Here is a 21,962-nt window from a genome sequence, read left to right as displayed (position 1 = left end):
TCCCTCATGTCTTAGCAGATGTCCTATCATCCTGTCCCTTCTCCTTATCAGTGTCTTCCACATATTCCTTTCCTCTCCGATTCTGCGTAGAACCTCCTCATTCCTTACCTTATCAGTCCACCTAATTTTCAACATTCGTCTATAACACCACATCTCAAATACTTCGATTGTCTACTGTTCCGGTTTCATGTTCCACTACCGTACAATGCTGTACTCCAGACGTACATCCTCAGAAATTTCTTCCTCAAATTAAGGCCGGTATTTGATATTAGTAAACTTCTCTTGGCCAGAAATGCCTTTTTTGTCACAGCGAGTCTGCTTTTGATGTCCTCCTTGCTCCGTCCGCCATTGGTTATTTTACTGCCTAGATAGCAGAATTCCTTAACTTCATTGACTTCGTGACCATCAATCCTGATCTTAAGTTTCTCGCTGTTCTCATTTCTATTGCTTCTCATTACCTTCGTCTTTCTCCGATTTACTCTCAAACCATACTGTGTAGTGTTTAGACTGTTCATTCCGTTCAGCAGATCATTTAATTCTTCTTCACTTTCACTCAGGATAGCAATGTCATCAGCGAATCGTATCATTGATATCCTTTCACCTTGTATTTTAATTCCACTCCTGAACCTCTCTTTTATTTCCATCAATGCTCCCTCAATGTACAGATTGAAGAGTAGGAGCCAAAGGCTACAGCCTTGTCTGACACCCTTCTTAATACGAGCACTTCGTTCTTGATCGTCCACTCTTATTATTCCCTCTTGGTTGTTGTACATATTGTATATGACCCATCTCTCCCTATAGCTTACCCCTACAGTTTTCGGGATCTCGAACAGCTTGCACCATTTTATATTGTCGAACGCTTTTTCCAGGTCGACAAATCGTATGAAAGTGTCTTGATTTTTCTTTAGCCTTGCTTCCATTACTAGCCGTAACGTCAGAATTGCCTCTCTCGTCCCTTTACTTTTCCTAAAGCCAAACTGATCGTCACCTAGCGCATTCCCAATTTTCTTTTCCATTTGTCTGTATCTTATTCTTGTAAGCAGCTTCGATGCATGAGCTGTTAAGCTGATTGTGCGATAATCCTCGCACTTGTCAGCTCTTGCCGTCTTCAGAATTGTGTGGATGATGCTTTTCCGAAAGTCAGATGGTATATCGCCAGTCTCATATATTCTACACACCAACGTGAATAGTCGTTTTGTTGCCACTTCCCCCAATGATTTTAGAAATTCTGATGGAATGTTATCTATCCCTTCTGCCTTATTTGACCGTAAGTCCTCCAAAGCTCTTTTAAATTCCGATTCTAATACTGGATCCCCTATCTCTTCTAAATCGACTCCTGTTTCTTCTTCTATCACATCAGACAAATCTTCACCCTCATAGAGGCTTTCAATGTATTCTTTCTACCTATCTGCTCTCTCCTCTGCATTTAACAGTGGAATTCCCGTTGCACTCTTAATGTTACCACCGTTGCTTTTAATGTCACCGAAGGTTGTTTTGACTTTCCTGTATGCTGAGTCTGTCCTTCCGACAATCATATCTCTTTCGATGTCTTCACATTTTTCCTGCAGCCATTTCGTCTTAGCTTCCCTGCACTTCCTATTTATTTCATTCCTCAGCGACTTGTATTTCTGTATTCCTGATTTTCCCGGAACATGTTTGTACTTCCTCCTTTCATCAATCAACTGAAGTATTTCTTCTGTTACCCATGGTTTCTTCGCAGCTACCTTCTTTATACCTATGTTTGCCTTCCCAACTTCTGTGATGGCCCTTTTTAGAGATGACCATTCCTCTTCAACTGTACTGCCTACTGCGCTATTCCTTATTGCTGTATCTATAGCGTTAGAAATCTTCAAACGTATTTCGTCATTCCTTAGTACTTCCGTATCCCACTCCTTTGCGGATCGATTCGTCCTGACTAATGTCTTGAACTTCAGCCTACTCTTCATCACTACTATATTGTGATCTGAGTCTATATCTGCTCCTGGGTACGCCTTACAATCCAGTATCTGATATCAGAATGTCTGTCTGACCATGATGTAATCTAATTGAAATCTGAAACTTCCTGGCAGATTAAAACTGTGTGCACGACCGAGACTCGAACTCGGGACCTTTGCCTTTCGCGGGCAAATGCTCTACCAACTGAGCAACCGAAGCACGACTCACGCCCGGTACTAACAGTACGTCGTCTCCTACCTTCCAAACTTTACATACGCTCTCCTGCGAACCTTGCAGAACTAGCACTCTTGAAAGAAAGGATATTGCGGAGACATGGCCTAGCCACAGCCTGTGGGATGCTTCCAGATTGAGATTTTCACTCTGCAGCGGAGTGTGCGCTGATTTGAAACTTCCTGGCAGATTAATACAGTCTGCCCGAGCGAGACTAGAACTCGGGACCTTTGCCTTTCGCGGGCAAGTGCTGTACCAACTGAGCGACAGAAGCTCGACTCACGCCCAGTACTCACAGCTTTACTTCTGCCAGTACCTCGTCTCCTACCTTTCAAGCTTTACAGAAGATGTACTCTGTAACTTGCAGAACTAGCACTCCAGAAAGAAAGGATATTGCGAAGACATGGCTTAGCCACAGCCTGGGGGATGTTACCAGAATGAGATTTTCCCTCTGCAGCGGAGTGTGCGCTGATATGAAACTTCCTGGCAGATTAAAACTGTGTGCCCGACCGAGACGCGAACTCGGGAGCTTTGCCTTTTGGTCGGGTACACAGTTTTAATCTGCCAGGAAGTTTCATATCAGCGCACACTACGCTCCAGAGTGAAAATCTCATTCTGGAAACATCAGCCAGCCTGTGGCTAAGCCATGTCTCCGCAATATCCTCTCTTTCAGGAGTGCTAGTTCTGCAAGGTTCGCAGGAGAGCTTGTGTAAAGTTTGGAAGGTAGGAGATGAGGTACTGGCAGAAGTAAAGCTGTGAGTACCGGGCGTGAGTCGTGCTTCGGTCGCTCAGTTGGTAGAGCACTTGCCCGCGAAAGGCAAAGGTCCCGAGTTCGAGTCTTGGTCAGCTGCACAGTTTTAATCTGTCAGAAAGTTTCATATCAGCGCGCACACCGCTACAGAGTGAAAATTTCATTCTGTAAACATCCCCCAAGCTGTGGCTAAGCCATATCTCCGCAATATCCTTTCTTTCAGGAGTGCTAGTTCTGCAAGTTTCGCAGGAGAGCTTCTGTAAAGTTTGGAAGGTAGGAGACGAGGTACTGGCAGAAGAAAACCGGTGAGTACCGGGCGTGCGTCGAGCTTCGGTCGCTCAGTTGGTAGAGCACTTGCCCGCGAAAGGCAGAGGTCCCGAGTTCGAGTCTATGTCGGGCACACAGTTTTAATCTGCCAGAAAGTTTCATATCAGCGCGCACACCGCTGCAGAGTGAAAATCTCATTCTGTAAACATCCCCCTGGCTGTGGCTAAGCCATGTCTCCGCAGTATCCATTCTTTCAGGAGTGCTAGTTCTACAAGGTTCGCAGGAGAGCTTCTGTAAAGTTTGGAAGGTAGAAGACGAGGTACTGCCAGAAATAATGCTGAAATATAGCTGTGAGTACCGGGCGTGAGACGTGCTTCGGTCGCTCAGTTGGTAGAGCACTTGCCCGCGAAAGGCAAAGGTCCCGAGTTCGAGTCTTGGTCGGCTGCACAGTTTTAATCTGCCAGGAAGCATCATATCAGCGCACACTTTGCTGCAGAGTGAAAATCTCATTCTGGTAATTGAAATCTTCCCGTATCTCCCGGCGTTTTCCAAGTGTACCTCCTCCTCTTGTGATTCTTGAACAGGGTATTCGCTTTCTCCTCTTTCATTCCTTATCCCAAGCCCATATTCTCCTGTAACCTTTTCTACTACTCCTTCCCCTACAACAGCATTCCAGTCGCCCATGACTATTAGATTTTCGTCCCCCTTTACATACTGCATTACCCTTTCAATATCCTCATACACTTTCTCAATCTGTTCATCTTCAGCTTGTGACGTCGGCATGTATACCTGAACTATTGTTGTCGGTGTTGGTCAGCTGTCGATTCTGATTAGAACAACCCGGTCACTGAACTGTTCACAGTAACACACCCTCTGTCCTACCTTCCTATTCATAACGAATCCTACACCTGTTATACCATTTTCTGCTGCTGTTGATATTACCCGATACTCATCTGACCAGAAACCCTTGTCTTCCTTCCACTTCACTTCACTGACCCCTACTATATCTAGATTGAGCCTTTGCATTTCACTTTCAGATTTTCTGGTTTCCCTACCACGTTCAAGCTTCTGACATTCCACGCCCCGACTCGTAGAACGTTATCCTTTCGTAGATTATTCAATCTTTTTCTCATGGTAACCTCCCCCTTGGCAGTCCCCTCCCGGAGATCCGAATGGGGGACTATTCCGGAATCTTTTGCCAATGGAGAGATCATCATGACACTTCTTCAATTACGGGCCACATGTCCTGTGAATACACGTTACGTGTCTTTAATGCAGTAGTTTCCATTGCCTTCTGCATCCTCATGTCGTTGATCATTTCTGATTCTTCCGCCTTTAGGGGCATTTTCCCACCCCTAGGACAAGATAGTGCCCTGAACCTCTATCCGCTCCTCCGCCCTCTTTGACAAGGCCGTTGGCAGAATGAGGCTGATTTCTTATGCCGGAAGACTTCGGCCGCCAATGCTGATTATTTATCAAAATTTAGGCAGTGGCGGGGATCGAACCCGGGACCGAAGACGTTTTGATTATGAATGAAAGACGCTACCCCCCCTTTTTTTTTATTACTTGTGAATTCATAAAAACTCCCTATTTTCGTACATCTTTGCATTGATACTAGATTTTTTTTTGTTAAATTTATTACCGCGTACTAATTACGATATCTCGAAACTCTATTGCGAGTCGCATATTTACAAATGACATCCCAGCAGGATTTTCCCTTCGAAAGCTCACCCCAATTTCTGAGTACTTTTTCATTCTAGAAGAAAGAGATTGTTATCATCATTGGGGACATGTTGAAAATGTGTACCCAGACCGGGACTCGAACCCGGGATCTCCTGCTTACATGGCAAACGCTCTATTCATCTTTTTTTGTTTTTTTTTTACATACAAGTTAAATGAAGGTGATAATAAAAAATAAAAATTCGTATTCCAAGCGGATTTTTTTATCTTGTTTTTGGGAGCAATAAGGCAGGGTAAACAAACAATCCTTAATCGTACAATTGTACTATCTTAGGGATAAGAAAAGGATAGAGACAGCAAAAACAATGCAAAAACAATTTGGAAACCAGAAAATCAACCTAAAGGCCGCCCTTTTTTTTGTGTAACATGAATAAAGTAAATGACAATCCTAGTCACGGGCGGGAGTGAAAATGAGGTTATCATCTGCATCACAATCCCTGCAGCACGCGGTGTCACATCACAAATCTGGCAGACAGCCATATAATATTGACCATTTCTGCCTTTGTGGGCGGCATATAGTTATGTATTTCTCCTGCGTCGACCATGTAGGGGCCAGTTTTCTTCTCAGTGTGCTGTATGCCAATATAACTGAACCTCGCAGTATTGTCTCTAGTCGTTCTGCTGCAGGAGTCTTCTCAGTTCTGGGACACCCCAGCTGTCGGGCGGATTGTGAAAAACACTTCCTAAAAAATTGGAAAAGTAAGTCCTGTATTTCGTATGACTCCGTATGAGCTCGTGTTGTTCTTGTAAATACATCCAATAATCCATCACGGACATAATATCGTACGAATACAAATATTTCGTCGCATGTCCAGCGATCCAATTGACCGCATACGTCTTTTGTTTGGGAAAAAAGGTCTTGTCCGGTAGAAAAAGTACATCCGATGTGATTTCTGTGTAGTTAGTGCGCCGAAGGAAGGCCAATATTCGACGCGTCAGCATCCAGACGTCCCTCGCTGCGCCACACACTAAACCATGTTCTTCCGTTGCTAACAGGCCACAGTTTGTGCAAAGAGGAGAATCGACCATATGAATTGTATGTAATCGACTCCTGGTCACAAGTTTACGGTTTATAAGAATGTACCACATCGATCTCGCTGCTGTTGACAGTAACGGAGTATGCACTGCACACCAAATGTGGCTCCACGTTCTCGACGGGTATTTGAATTCCATTACGTTGCGGGCATGGTGATCCATCAAGCACCTATAGATCTCCCGAGTCGTGGGTATTCTCGTCGAAGGTACTTTCAGACGAACATAACTGTAATCAACAAGAAATGAGGCAATGTGTGCAAGAGAAGGCGAAGTATTGCCCACCGCAATAGGGGGTTCGTACGAAGGCGGAACAAGTACTTCTATCAGAGCTGACGTTATGGTGTGCTTTCGTTGTTGCCAATTTCGTATCATCGCTCGCATGTAAAGCGCCAGAGCTTTGTTTCGCACGTTTGTGAGGTTGAGGCCACCGTTCCGAAACTGTAGCGTTAACGTGTCATATGTGATCTTAAATAACATCCCAGTACTAACATACTAACCAAAGGCAGCCATGAGGCGGTCTGCAATACCCCTCGGTATTGGTAGGATCTGCGCTAAATGGGGCCGTCGTGACGCTATGTGAACGTTAGTGTATGCCACACGCTGGATCATGTCAAAGGCTCTCAGTGAGTTGGTCCGTATCGCCAGACGAACATTTTGCAGAAGCCGCCGAGAACTCGCCGCCGCTGACCGCCGTAGTGAACGGGTAAATGTGATCCCCAGACATCTCAGCGATTCCACCGTCTGAAACGGTCCCGGTACGTCTTCCAGACCCCGTCCAATGTGCATAATTTTGTATTTCGTCATGTTAATGACACTGCCTGCTGCCGTCCCGTAAGAGTCTAGATGTTCAACAGCCTGACGCACTTCATGTCCTGATCTGACAAGAAGGATCAGGTCGTCCGCATATGCGCGACAAGCGAAAGAGTTCTCATTAAGCGCTATCCCAGTAAGTGAGCACCTCATAACACACATCAGCGGCTCAAGCGCTATCGCAAACAGCATCATGGAGAGTGGGCACCCTTGTCGGACGGAGCTGTTAATAGGAACCGAGCCCGCTTCCCGACCGTTTACAATCACCTTCGATGTAGCCGCTCTTATTAGCCTCATAATGATGGAGATGAAAACAGGTGGAATCTCCATTTGGCTCATGACTGACGCCAGGAAGTCATGGTTTATCCTGTCGAACGCACGGTCGAAGTTCACAGATATCATCGCTGCTCGCATTTTACAAGTTTCCGCAAGGGCGATAACGTCACGGTATTCACTTAACGCCGAGGAGATGTTGCTTCGCACCCCTAGGCAAGCCTGATCAGGGGATATTGTCCTGGATATCGCCAGCTTGAGACGAGACGCTAGTAGCCGTGCAAAAATTTTTTAATCGGTGTTTAGCATAGTGAGAGGCCGATATTGAAGAACACTGCGACTCCCCGCCATCTTCGGGATGGGAAGAAGAAAGCCCGTCACAAAATCCGACGGTAGGCGCATGTTCGGACTCATCGCCTCATTGTACATCGACTCCAACTGTGGCGTCATCATGTCCACGAATTCTCGATAAAACTCTAGCGTAATCCCATCTGGCCCCGGTGATTTATGGGCCGCTCCTTTTGTGAGTGCCACCTTTATATCGTCTTCTGTGAGTGGCTCCATAAGCGCTGCCTTATCCGTCTCTGTCAGTGTCGTTTGCAGATGTTGCAGTATCTCTTCCCCTACCTGACGGTCCGTCGGTGTACCGGCATAGAGATGGCGGAAATGCTCTAAAAATTCATTTGCAATGTCCTGTTGTGTTGTCAGTTGACGGCCATCTAAACCGTGGAGCACTGTTACCAATGCCCGGCGGTAACGCTTATGTTCCCGCGACACATGGTGCATCGAGGTACGTTCCCCAGTGATTGTGTCAAGACATCTTGCCCGTATTGGGATGCCACCCAGTCGTCGTCGCGTGATCGATAGGATTTGTGCCTTGACACGATGAACTTCCGCATGATGTTCTGCAGACGGCACCTGGAAGGACAGCTCACGAAGCATGGTGTAATAATAATCAAGAGTGTCTCTCTGCCATCTCGCCTTATCCCGACCATACTGTATTAGAGCTCTTCTTATTGCCGGCTTAGTGCCCTCGAGCCACCATTGAAGCACGGAGGTATACGTTGGTAGACGGCGTTGACATGTGGCCCATACCTCCTCGACTCTCTGACGACATTAGGGGTCCGCCAAAAGGGACGAATTGAGCTTCCATGTCCCGCGGCTTCTCCATACACTTTGCCTAGGGAGTGACATGGTACAAATGTAAGCCAGATGATCAGTAAATGCCGCAGGCCATCGTTCCGCGTCGACCACCTTATCCTGTAGGCCAACCGAAACATATATTCGATCGAATCTGCTCGCCGAGTGACTGGTAAAAAAAGTATATCCCTCACGGTTCCTACGAATCATGTCCCAGGTGTCGCTTAACTCCAGATCCCGGCACAGCACATGCAATTCACGACAGGTATTGTAATGTGGTGTCTGGTCTTTTTGGGCTAAAACACAATTGAAGTCACCACCTATAATGAAATGATCGAATCTGCCGGTAGATAAGGGCACAATCTCTTCCGAATAATATCTCGCACGCGCCCGTCTGTTGTCTGTGCCGGAAGGGGCATAAACATTGAGAATGCGAATTCCATTAACAGTTATCGCCAGTCCTCGTGCCGAAGGTAGATAAGCCAGGTCTCGGACCGGAATCCCGTCCCGGACCAATATCGCCGTTCCACTGTCGTTGTTCGAGTGCGGCGAGGTGTGAGAGATGTATCCATGTACTTCCTGGAACTCAGGAATGTAAATTTCCTGCGCCATCAGTATATCCACATCCGACGCGTATATCATGTCCCTAAACAACTGCTGTTTCACGGGCGATCTAATGGTATTTACATTCACTGTCCCTATTCTGTATGCCTGGGGTCGATTAGCTGTCATCTCCACATGATGTTAAAATGACAAAGTTTCACCGTGTCGATAGTCCCTTTGCACATCCGCCGAGGGTCGCCCGAGGAACGTGTCCCTGCGGCATTAGGTTTCTTGAGATGCGGACGGATGCAAAGCCCCGCCAATAGAATGGTCCGCATCGGTGTTGTCGTCGTCCTGCTCATACCAGCTGATGCTATTGGTGTGCTCCAAATTTTCCTGTGCGGCATTGATGTGTGACATCTGTTGTTCTTTCGCAGCTATAGACTCCACCGCCGAAGGGGTAGCAGGCCCCTGAGCGGATGCGTCGTCTGAACGATATGACATCATTTCACTGTCCGAATTCATATGATCTGCGACATCCGAAGCTTGTGGTTCCATGTCAGACAGGTCCATAGTGTTAGACTCGTCTGGGCTCCCTAGAATAGAAGTGAGCGTCTCCGCAGAGTTTAGTCGGCGCTTCTTGCGGCGCTTTGGCGAGCGTTGTTTGCGGGCCCTAACCTCGGCCTCTGGTGTTGTCGAATGTTGCATCACCTGCGCTCTCGCCGCCGCCACAATGCCCTGGGGCCGTTCCACTTCAGCTTCCATGCCTATTGTGATGCTCTCATCCTCTTTCTGCGCCACCTGTAGTGTCTGAGATTGGAGGTTGGTCGGAGCCATTCCTTCTTCAGTGGCGTCCGAAGGCGCCTCAATCAACTGCGGCGTCGGTTCGATGGTGCGCTCCGACCTCGGCGTCACCTCCCCGCGAAGTGCCGTCACGTAAGTCATCGGCAGTGACGTTGGTGTAGTCGGATTCTGGAAGTCTCCGCTGGGGAGTTGCACGAGTCTCCTCTGCATACACGCTGATCGAAGATGTCCTTCACCACCACACCCGGAGCATGTCCGGGGCTGTCCATCATAGATGACAATAGCTCTACAGCCGCCGATGTTTATGTACGATGGCACATGTTTCGTAAGGGCAATTCGCACCTGTCGGACACCATTGAGCACTGGATACGTGCTAAAACTTGCCCAGCGTTCAGCCGTATGACTAATAACTCTGCCATATGGCTGGAGTGATTCAGTGAGCAATGATTCGGGTACCTCGAAAGGCAGCTCGAAGATTCGAATCGTACGCACGCCCAGGCCCGAATGAGCGACTAAAACTTCGCCAATATGACCATCGGAGTGTCGGAACTGGAATCTTCGTTTGGCGGCTTCAATGATCCTATCACATGCTGCGTCGTCAATCATCTTTACGTAAAGAGTGCTGCTCACGATTGATACATGAATTCCAATAATCTCCGTGTAATTAAGATGCACTTCGTCCCTCAAGAAACGTTCGATTTCGAAAGCCTTCGGTCTTGCATACTCGTTACAGAACGTGAACTGTATCGTGGTTTTTCGGAAATTGTGTGCCATTGCGTTCGATTCAAACAGTAACACACGCGAGTGACTACGGTGTAAACACCGCTTCTTCCGCGACCGTTCGCAGCCAAGACGTAAACAAGTCCGAGCTGCTCCGCGGCGAAAGGCGGACTGCTCTCTAGTCCACGGGTACACTTCGAGAAACACACGTTGGGGAGTGCTTGAACAGTAGTGTTTGTGTTCCTGTTATAGGCAACGTGTGCGAACATGGGGACAGCTGATTACGAGACCGGAGTTTAATCCTTAATTGGATTATCCAAAGAAGTACTACGTTGCTGAACTTTCCACAGATTTCATTGTTAACGGTGGAATCCTTTTATAACATGACAGTGTTCTAAACTGCTGTAATAGCCATCTATGAAGTGACTCAGCTCTACATCCCTTATACCAGCAATAACGATTCTCTACCAACTTGTTAATAGAAAATATACTAATTCAATTATATAGGCCAGTGGAATGGTGTTCCTAAGCCAACATTAATCTATGCTGTACTGCCACAATATTATGGCAACGATAAGTGTGGTTTCAACAGCATCGTGCACTACCCCATCAGATACTGATGTCCGAGAAGACCTGAACGGCAAACGCCCTATTTACTGAATTACAGTGTGGAGCTCATATTTCGCGGATAACATTTATACCGTGGACCGTTCCATTGGGGTGTTGTTTCTGATGGAACTACGTGAAGTCGTTAGTGTATGAAAGAGCAGTAAAAACTGAAAGTTATATTGCTGACAGCGTTCTTTCACCGAGAGAGTGCGAGCAAAATCTCATGATTCAATTTAATGTATGTATTGAGTGCGGCAATGATGACTTTTAAAAGTGGGTCGTGAGCCTGAGCTGTATTACGTGTAACTTACGTCAACTGAAAGAACGTATTCGTTACTGAACATTAGTTCCTCGTCTCAAAGTAGTAAGCCTAGAATGCTCTATGATCTGTGTGATTCTGATTCTCGATATCTCTCTTTGGACAGCACAGACAGAAAAAACTCTATGACTGTATTACATTTTCCCAACATCCTACAGTTTATATCGACTTTGACATTGAAGTTCTCATGAGATAGCGGTAATAAGAAATATCAGTCTATACAGGGCGGTAATTATTGAACCATATGAAGACAAGAAAAGTAAATTAGGTACAAACTACGGCGTGCACACACTTTATTCCACATTTAAAAATCACTACAGATGTTTGGATTTAGGCTTTGACATGTTCGAGGTGTCTGCCGTCATTGGCGATGATGTGGCGCAGACGAATAGCGAAATTCTGTGTAACCTGCTAAAGTATCGGAATATCGATGCTGTCGATGACCTGAATAGCTGTTTTAAGCTCAGCAAAGGTTTTGGAGTTATTGCTGTACAACTTATCTTTAACACAGCCCCACGAAAAGGAGCCTAATGGGTTCAGATCCGTAGAATATGGAGGCCAATCGAGGTCCACGCCAGTAGCCTCTGTGTATCCCAGAGCGACAATGTGTTCCCCAAAGTGCATCTCTGGAACATCAAACACTATCCTGCTTCGATGGGGTCGAGCTCCGTCTTGGATGAACGACATCTTCTCAAAATCAGATTCACTTTGGATGGTGGGGATCGAATCATCTTCCAAAACCTTCACATACTGTTCGGTAGTTAACGTGCCGCCAACGAATGTCGCATCGATTATTCCGTCACTGAACATTGCACACCACAAAGTCACCCGTTGAGGGTGAAGAGACTTCTCGTTCGCGATATGTGGATTCTCAGTCCCCCAAATGCGCCAATTTTCCTTATTGCCGAACCTAACAAAATGAAAGTGAGCTTCGTCGCTAAACGCCAACTGCGGCCAACCGTACAGTTTGAACGTCCTAACGCAAACCGTCAGGAGTTAAGACGACTTCATTCCATATAGTTAAATAAATATTACACTGTATGTTATTACGGACAACTGTTTTCTGTCTAATAATTTTCAAGCGCAGTATTTTATCGATGTGTCCGTCACATTTCAGTTATCGCGAAAAGATTTTCCTCCTCTTAAGGCAACACATAGAGATGGAGTGTTCCATATATTAGGATCTTGAGATAAATACTTTCCTCACCTAAGCGTATGGGATATTTCCCTGTCAGCAGGGACGCCCTGGACGGCGTACATGTTGGCATCACGTAGTGACTGTTCAGTATGATGCCGTTGTAAGCCAGGGCGTCGATGTTGGGTGTCGGGATTTGATCGGAGCCGTGGAAACTCAGATCATTCCAACCCTGAAACACAAGTTTTTCTGATGTGGTAATTATTCTCTCAAGAAATGAGAGTAATGGTATACAAGATAGAAAACGCTTTATACTTATATGATCTTACTGTTCGAAGTTTCTTTAGGAGATTAAAAACGTCATGATGTCCTCCTTGAGGTGCTGAAAATATTTGTTATTTAACAACCAGTTCCGGATGACAATCATTATGAAGTTCCTGTATACCATTTTATATAATGCCCGGATGTTTCAGATGAGCAGGAAATTTACAAACATTTTCAAAAACTTACGTACTTAGACCTACTGTTTGAAATGAAATGATCTGATGCGAAAAATAAGAATTCAATGGAAAATTTGAACGACATATCGCAGACCATGTACTTGTTCCAAAAAGCATATCGATACGTCTGGTCTTAATTTTATCTTAGTATCACATTACACAGCTACTCTATCCACGTTGTGTATTCAGTGATCTGTTTTAAGCATAATACTTTTTGTGTTGATTCATTTCGAAACTTCTGTAAAAAAGCTGCAATATTGTATTTATTTGTATTCGTTTTAAAACACATGTAAAAATAGCTGCAGTAACTATCGGCTTGTTACTATGGTGCGTCAAATGAAAATTTTTAATATTTTTTAACATATTATTTATAGTGAAGAAGTGGCACAAAGCTGTATCACTTTTCAACATAATCTCCCCCACGCTCAAAGCAAGTCCTCCAGGGCTTACAAATTGCATAAATTCCTTTAGAAGAAATTCTTTTGATAGTCCGCGCAAGCACTCATGCATCACGTGGCGTACCTCTTCACCAGATGGAACTTCTTTCCTCCCATTGTGTCTTTGAGTGGTCCAAACATATGGAAATCATTTGGGGCAAGGTCTGGTGAGTATGGTGTATGAGGAACACTCAAAATGTAGGTCTGTGATTGTTGCAACTGTTGTACGGGCAGTGTGAGGCCTTGCATTGTCAAGTTGCAAAAGGACACATGCTGCCAGCAATCCACGTGGCTTTGATTTGGTTGCAGGCTGCAGATGATTTTTTAGGAGATCTGTGTGTGATGCACTGGTGACAGTGGTCCCTCTAGGCATGTACTGCTCCAAAATGACGCCCTTTTGTCCCAAAAGAGAGTCAGCATAACCTTCCTTGCTGATGGTTCTGCTCGAAACATCTTTGGTTTTGGTGATGAGGAATGGCGTCATTCCTTGCTCGCTCTCTTCGTTTCCGGTTGGTGGAAGTGAACCCAGGTTTCGTCCCCAGTAACGATTCTTGCAAGGAAGCCATCACTTTCTCGTTTAAAGCGCCGAAGAAGTTCTTCACAAGCATCAACACGTCGTTCTCCCATTTCAGGAGTCAGCTGTCATGACACCCATCTTGCACACACTTTGTGAATCTGGAGCACATCATGCACAACGTGGTGTGCTGACCCATGACTAATCTGTAAACATGCTGCAATGTCATTCAGTGCCACTCGGCGGTTTTCCTTCACTATGGCTTCAACTGCTGCAATGTTCTGTGGAGTCACAACTCGTTGTGCCTGACCTGGACGAGGACAATCTTCCACTGAAGTCGCACCATTTGCGAATTTCCTACTCCATTCGTAGACTTGCTGCTGTGACAGACATGCATCACCGTACTGAACCTTCATTCGTCGATGAATTTCAATAGGTTTCACACCTTCACTACGCAAAAACCGATTAACAAAACGCTGTTCTTTCCTGGTCCAAGTCGCAAGTGGGGCGGCCATCGCTATACTGATACTGCGACGGTATGTGTGCATCTGCACTATGCTGCCACCTACAGGCCATTCTGCACGCTGTTTGTAGCACGCTTGCCAACTTACCCGATAACGGCCGCGGAATTTCGATTTGTTATTACAAATTTAATATTTACATTTGACTCACCCTTGTACTTCATTGTGTACATGTTGCACATGACCAGTCTCAGACGCTCATTGTTATCCGATGTTCTGTTGATGTGGTTCATTCTGGTGCCAAGCTTGTCTACGTGAGATTTCAAATAACATGTAATATAGAACAATTAGTGGACTTACATTTGCTGTACATTTCATAAAACATAGTTAATTCAGCATTCGTCTCTGTTGCTGCGTAAAAAATTTTAAGTGATCATACATTAGACGCAACTGCCGCTTTAGGTTCCTTCCAGACCTTCACTGACCCTCTTCCTACACATCTTTCAGCGATGAGACCTACAAACTGTGTTTATCCAGGGTTTTCATGGCTACATTAAAGTGACTGGATAGTGTTGTTGAACATATTGTGACAATTCTCTTAGACGTACACTTGATATATCAGAGTAGCCTGTCCTTTAATGTTACCGTAAATCGGAAGCAGTACACATGTGGGAAGGGGTCATAACTTGTCCGTATGTGTATGTAAATCGTTGTCTTGTGCATTCACTTTCTGTCGCTGCAACTGTGATTTTGTGATTGTAGCACGCCTAAGTTTCTATTAGATAAACCATAACGGCTATCTGATATGAATGTCACGTTTCCTAATCGCTGTATACGATACGCAGCTTTCTTTTTTTTTGGAAGGGGTGGGGGTCATCGGTCTTCTGACTGGTTTGATGCGGCCCGCCACGACTTCCTCTCCTGTGCTAACCTCTTCATTTCAGAGTAGCACTTGCAGCCTACTTCCTCAATTATTCTCTGGGTGCATTCCAATCTCTGTCTTCCTCTACAGGTTTTGCCCACCTACAGTTCCCTCTAGTACCATAGAACTCGCGAACCATTATCGGACTGAAAGGGATCACAGACTCGTTAGACGCTGATGGGATAGCAGGAAGAAAATATGGAAGCCCGAAGTCGTATTGTAGCAAATAAAGTAAGATTACGAAAGTACACGGGATTAAATTTAGCCAAGTGTTGAGTACCTTAGAAACTGTGTGTTATACAGAAACTGACGAAAGGTCGATGTATGTAACGTATTTCCCTGTTCGAATGACTGAAGTTATGTCAAATGCACCAAGGCCTCTATTACTAATTTCTATGAATTCATTTAGCTACTTTTGCTCTTCCTTCATCATGAGAGGAGACTTACCAAGTCATCTGCAATTATGAAAATAATGTTGGGTGGCGTCGATTGTCCATGCCCGACTCCTGCTGCTATAAGCAGCCACACTGCGGCCAAGAGGGCAGACATCGCTCACTGTGCGTTCAGAATAATCGCCAGTTTATACACCTGCGAAAACGTTAACTTCACTTGAATAAGGATGAAATATAATTTAATTCTGTATACAGCTATTCGGATCTGTTGTTCAGCTTTACTTTTAGATCCGATTACCCAGAGAGATAAAAACATACGCTGAATTCTTTCTTCACTTCATGAAATTCTAAATAGGACGAAAGGCAAGAATTCGCGATGATGTTAAGACAATAGCCTACAGGTAAGTACCATATGCGGCTCCGGTTAAGGTAAAAATTATAGCAAATTTAACTCCAAAATTATTTGTGCGAACACTTAATAATGGACTGTGAGAGTGAGTGCTCTATCGTAATGTAATTCATGTAGTGGGAAGAGAAAAAAACCGGAGGGAATTATTACTGTGGATAGCAGTAGAAAGCTGATACTTGACATTTCCCCAGTTACTCCCCTGTAACATGCTGGGCTAGTAGTAGAAATGGTAAAGCAGAAAAGAACAGAGGGGGGGGGGGGAAGTGGAATAAATTTGTACACCTATTTTTGTCCAGAGGACGACATCAGACTGTTGTAACAATTCTTTGTAATCGACGGGAAAGGGAGCAGGGAATTCGAAATGCTACTGGTCCATTAGTCATTTATATGAACCGTTTTAACAAAAGTTGTTTAGAGGAAACTTCAGACTACAAACAAGTAAAGGAACAAGTTGGCTTTACAAGTGGGTAGGGAACAATGGAGCATGTACTATTTGGCAACAGTATTATAGAAGGGAGGAAGAAAACGCTACATAACTACATACAACCGCGTAGGTAGGGCAAACACACCTATGAATATTAATCTTGGGTATTAATAACCACTTCAGCTGTACTTAGTTCTTTATCATTGGATCACTACCAGTTTCATGGCACTAAAATCCACATTTTCAGGTTACCATATGACTAAAACGTTAGAGCGAAAAAGCAGGGAACCCTTTTACCCAAATTTCATTGCCCGTCAGTACACGACCGAAAAATGTATTTTCCTGCGATTACAATATCAGTAGGCTACAGTCGTAATCAGTGAACTCATTTGCATCCTTGGGTGTGTAACGGGGTGATCGCAGCTTAGCATTCACAGTACGCAACCGCAGCACCTGTACGCGATTCCGTGTAGACCGGAGAAGCAGCCCATCCACTATATTGGAATCCGGCTGTTTCATTGTACGACACAACGCCGCTTAGTGGTAATTTGTTCTGATGGACAACGAAATTTGGGTAAAAAGTTTCCTAGCTTTGCCGCTGTAATGTTTTAGTCATATGTTCACCTAAAGATGTGGCTTTCAGTGCCACGAAACCGGTAGTGATCCACTGACAGAGAACTGAATACAGATGACGCGGTTATTAATACCCAAGAATGTTACATACCATTCAAGGTTATGAGAAAACATTTGAGTCTCACATAAAAAAATCTGTGCTGGCACCCCTTCAGAACAAGGAATAAAAGGGATATTCATCAGTTTGCTGAGGATATGTGGAATGTCGGAAGAGGAAGGGATTCTCTCGGTTGGATTGTGGATGGAGACAGGTAGCTGGTTCAAGACATCGTGGCGCTTGGAGGGGTCATGACGAGCGAGATTCTGATCCTCCACTACGACCATGGTCCTCCGACTCATTGCCACAGCAGACTGATAAGAGTTTACAGCACCACTGCTCATTACGTGGGTGTTAGTGTTTAGGTAGGAAGCGCACCGGTGCCAGAACTCCACTAAATCCGACTCATGCCTTAGTGCCATTCGATGTGGTATTGAATGGAACACTGGATTTACCAAACTAATCGTTGGGTCGGGTTAACGATTTCATATGCAGCTACGATAGAGAAGTCATCCCTCCGGTTGGCTATCTTGTTAGATGACGTCAGCAATTAACTTTGTTTTTTCATAGAATATTAATGGCAATACTTTGTTAGTGTTTAATATAAAAAAATCGGCTTATGTTTAGCCGGCCGCGGTGGACTCGCGGTTCTAGGCGCGCAGGCCGGAACCGCGCGACTGCTACGGTCGCAGGTTCGAATCTGCCTCGGGCATGGATGTGTGTGATGTCCTTAGGTTAGTTAGGTTTAAGTAGTTGTAAGTTCTAGGGGACTAATGACCACAGCTGTTAAGTCCCATAGTGCTCAGAGCCATTTGAACCATTTGAACCATTCAGCTTATGTTTCATTTGCATTTTTACTTGAAGATGCACGTAGTTCTCTTCAGTGCAGTGATTTATTCTATTGATGGAACAGATAGTTATAAAGTAAGATTATTGTGATTTTTCACATTATCTTTCTATGGTTTAGGGTATTTGAAGGTAGCGATTCCGTTGCATAATTTACAGTTAACATGTATCTTTAGAGGAGTGTAACGGAGTCTGCGTAAGTCACTTGCTCTGATAGGATATTGCACATCCAGTTGAGTCTCCATTTATGCCTGTACAAACAGTATGAAGAGAAGGGCTGCATATGCAAAGGCAAAAGTCCTGGTCTGACTACCGAACAGGAGAAAAATTTTGATCACGTTCGAGCAGCATTCCAACAAACCCCACAGAAATCAATGCTTCGTGCAAGCTCTGACCTTCATATCCGACAAACACCAGTTCGCATAATTGTAAACACTTGCGCATGAAAGCTTGCAAATTGCAGTCTGTTCATGCACTGAATCGAAGAGATTATTCCGCACAACCTGACTTCTGCATCGATGCGTTGGCTACAATCAACACTGACAATGACACGTCTGAGAGTATAATTTTTAGTGCCGATGCAACATTTCATACTAACGGCAAAGTTAATCGGCACAATATGAGTTTTTGGAGAACAGAAAACCCCATTTCTTCATCCAACACGAGCGAGACTCACAAACATCAATTGTATTTTGCGCCGGGAAAATATTTACAGCCTTTTTTTTAATCATGTTTAAAATTGTCATACACATTTTGCTTTCTTGACATGCTGTCTTATGGCTATTGCTAGAGGACTCCACCGACTTCATGTGATAAGAATATGGTGTAACTCCTCTTTTTCGTTTCGCTGTGCGGGAATACCTAAACAAACGTCAGCCTGGATGATGGCTTGGCCGTGTAGATGCTGGTGACATTGTGTGGTCACTACGATAACGAGCCTTTACGGTTTGTGATTTTTTTTTTTTTTTTTTGTGGGTCTGTGTGGAGGATTAAGTACTTGTCCCTTCCGTGTCACACCCCTTGTCACAGTTATGGCAGGGGATCGAAGCTGCGTCAGTCACCCCCGACACGCTGCAGTAGGTTTGTAAAGAGTGCGAATATCGTCTCGACGTTTACAATCGGAGTGCATGTCGAGTCTCTGCAATACAGGTTTACATTACAAAATTTTCCCGTAAGATTAACCTTTAGTCCTTAAATACATTTATCTAGCAGGAACGTAATAGGAATTGGACTTTGAAGCGCCTGACTGGAAGAACAATAAAATTAACTGTGTGTTATCGAATGGTATAGACGTACTACGTGATGCAGCGCTCGTGAACCATTATCGGACCCGAAAGGGTCAGAGACTCATTATATACCGATGGGGTAGCAGGAAGAAAATATGGAATACTGAACTCGGATTTTAGCAAATTAAGTAAGATTATGAAAGTAAACGGGATTAATTTAGCCAAGTGTTCAGTATCTTAGAACCTGTGTATTATACAGAAACTGACAAAAGATCGATGTATGTAATGTATTTTCCTGTGCGAATGACTGAAGTTATATCAAATGCACCAAGGCTTCTATTAAAAAGAAAATTAGTGTTTCGCGTAAGTGATGAGAGAAATGTAAGAGAATATTCTGAACTTAAGGCACCTGTTCGGAGAGAGTGAGAGAAGGCTATACGAAAGTATGGTAGTGAGGCCGTTGGAAATAATATAATAAGATTACGAAGAGACTAAAACGAAACTGATCTTCGGTGGAGATCGCATTTCATCAGTTAAACCGTCGGATCCTACAGCAACTCCGACACAAGAGCTGAAGCAGAAATTCAGGTAACATCACGAATGTACATTTCCAAAGTAATACAAGATGAGGTGAGATTAAAAAGAAAGGAAAGCAATGGGAGAAAATAGTCTTCAGATAGCAATGAATGGAATTCCGTGTCTCTTGTTGAGTTACAGATTATTTTAATACAGCATCAGAAATATCGTTAGAAGACTTGCTAATGACTGTTCTGATGCTGTATTAACTGTCGCTCTCTCAAACGGACGTAATGCCCAGAAACCGGACATAGTATCTTAAAAGTATTTGTGGGTGCCAACGGTCTTGCCACAATGGTAACACCGGTTCCCGCCAGATCACCGAAGTTAAGCGCTGTCGGGCTGGGTTAGCACTTGGTTGGATGACCATCCGGTCTGCCGAGCGCTCTTGGCAAGCAGGGGGCACTCAGCCCTTGTGAGGCAAACTGAGGAGCTACTTGATTGAGAAGGAGCGGCTCCGGTCTCGGAAACTGACATACGGCTGGAGGAGCGATGTGCTGACGACATGCCCCTCCATACCTAATCCAGTGACGCCTATGAGCTGAGGATGACACGGCGGCCTGTCGGTAGAGTTGGGTCTTCGTGACCTGTGGCAGTGTTGCTTGGACTTCCAATGCGTAAAACGATCCAAACCCGGCAGATGGCTCATAGAGTGATGGGGAGATACATGTCTCAAGGGTAAAAACACGAAGACAAGTGGGTCAGAGAGCACAGTGTTCTGGAGAATGGGTTTCTGTTTGTAATGATAGTTAAATATAAATGCATAGGACATACAGCCACGCGAATGAATGACTGCTGGTCCAAGAAAATTCTTATGTCTATGAAGATTTTCAGGGCGTGTCAGTTTCGTTGAACCTTCACAGTTTTCTTTTTGCCTAAGACTGCAGCGTCAGCGCGACATTTCGGAATGGCTAGTCTCAACCGGCAAAGGGACGGTGTGTGTCAGTCCATCTTCTTATATGAGGTATTGAGGTGGCCCTGCTCAAAAAGATCTTTTATTTTTTACGAAATTTAATGTACTTAAAATTTTGTATTGAGAATCGCTGAAGTTTTCGAATTATTTAAGAAAAACATATAGAACTTACTCTGAAACATGTTTTTCTTGTTTAACTAGAAACCTGTGGCCACCAGTGAAAACGTATCCCAGTTCAAAATTTAACGTACCTACAAAAAGGTCCTGTTCATTTAAGGGCTTATTTCAATAGTGGTATAAGTCCATTACCTCCACTTTCCTGTCATTAATGCTTCTGAAATTAATGAGCCAAACAAACAGAAAGAAAGGTTCTTCTCTAGTAAGAGGCCATATGCTTGAATATTTCTGGTATCCCAATTGTAGATTTTTCAGCGCTCTTTTAACTTTAGGACTGTGTATCTTTACATGAACAAAAATGGACTTGTACCACTATTGAAATAAGCCCTTCATTTGTTCTGTAGGACTAATAGTCTGTGTTCGAGAGATAACGAAAAGTGCCGGCATGGTTTCTGAAGACATTGCAGGTTGCATAGAACCTATCGGTAGGGGCCACTGAATCAACCTGTATGCGGTTGATACCAGTGTCAAGCATGTGCGCAGATCTCGCAACGGCCTCTCACAACAGTTAACTACGGATTGGTCGGTCGTTAATGTAACTGGCAAGTCCTGACCGCCACACACCGCAGCCTTGCACACCGCAGACTGGTTCCTCTCCTGTCTTATAGCCTCAAATGCTGGCTGCCAAGCTTCGCTGAGAGTAAACTCCTTACTTCAGTTAACAGGTGTTCCCGTCACTCGAATCTCCATTGCCTGCTTGACAGTGCTGCTCTAGAAACAATTATTTGAGCAGTTGGTTTTTTTTATGAGAGGGCAGGATCCAATGCAGATTCATTTTACAGCCTAGGTCTTACGTTGCAAAGATGTTCCATGTAAAGTAGAGAGATACAGCGATGCATTCGTCCGTTGTAACATTTTCCTCATTCACACGTACCGTGAAGAACATCATGTGTACGAAGACCGAAGGTATGTTTCGCAGTGCCCATAAGGTTCCTTGTTTTTGCAGGCGGAGAATAAACCGGCTTGGTACTACTCAGAGATCGGCAGATTCTTGCGCCCATGTATGTCAGGAACGGAATGTTCTATTTAATTGTTTGCTTCTCTGCTGTTGTTACGTCTCTGTTTTACCCAGCGCCTTCATAATTTCTTATTTAATGTTTCCACTTGAAGTAAAAGTCTTTTTAGGCGATGCAGCACAAACTGTAAGATGCTGTTACTACAGACTGTCTTCGTGCTTTGCGCC

General features: G+C 44.6%; 1 protein-coding gene across 1 annotated transcript in view; it reads right to left on the bottom strand.

Annotated features, from left to right (window-relative positions):
- The window catches only part of LOC124605899 (arylsulfatase B-like), a 91,533-nt gene extending 75,825 nt beyond the window's left edge, over nucleotides 1-15,708 (bottom strand). Inside the window, exons 1-2 of the mRNA XM_047137845.1 lie at nucleotides 15,594-15,708; nucleotides 12,385-12,544 (exon numbers count right to left, since the gene is read on the bottom strand). Of these exons, the coding sequence (XP_046993801.1) occupies nucleotides 12,385-12,544; nucleotides 15,594-15,695 (262 nt within the window). The 5' untranslated portion in view covers nucleotides 15,696-15,708. The remainder of the gene's footprint in view (nucleotides 1-12,384; nucleotides 12,545-15,593) is intronic.
- Between the last annotated feature and the right edge of the window lie 6,254 nt (nucleotides 15,709-21,962).

This window comes from Schistocerca americana, chromosome 3 (assembly GCF_021461395.2).
Source record: "Schistocerca americana isolate TAMUIC-IGC-003095 chromosome 3, iqSchAmer2.1, whole genome shotgun sequence".
NCBI classification, from domain to species: domain Eukaryota; kingdom Metazoa; phylum Arthropoda; class Insecta; order Orthoptera; family Acrididae; genus Schistocerca; species Schistocerca americana.
Note: the sequence above shows the minus strand (reverse complement) of the source record. Positions and strands in the feature narration are given on the sequence as shown.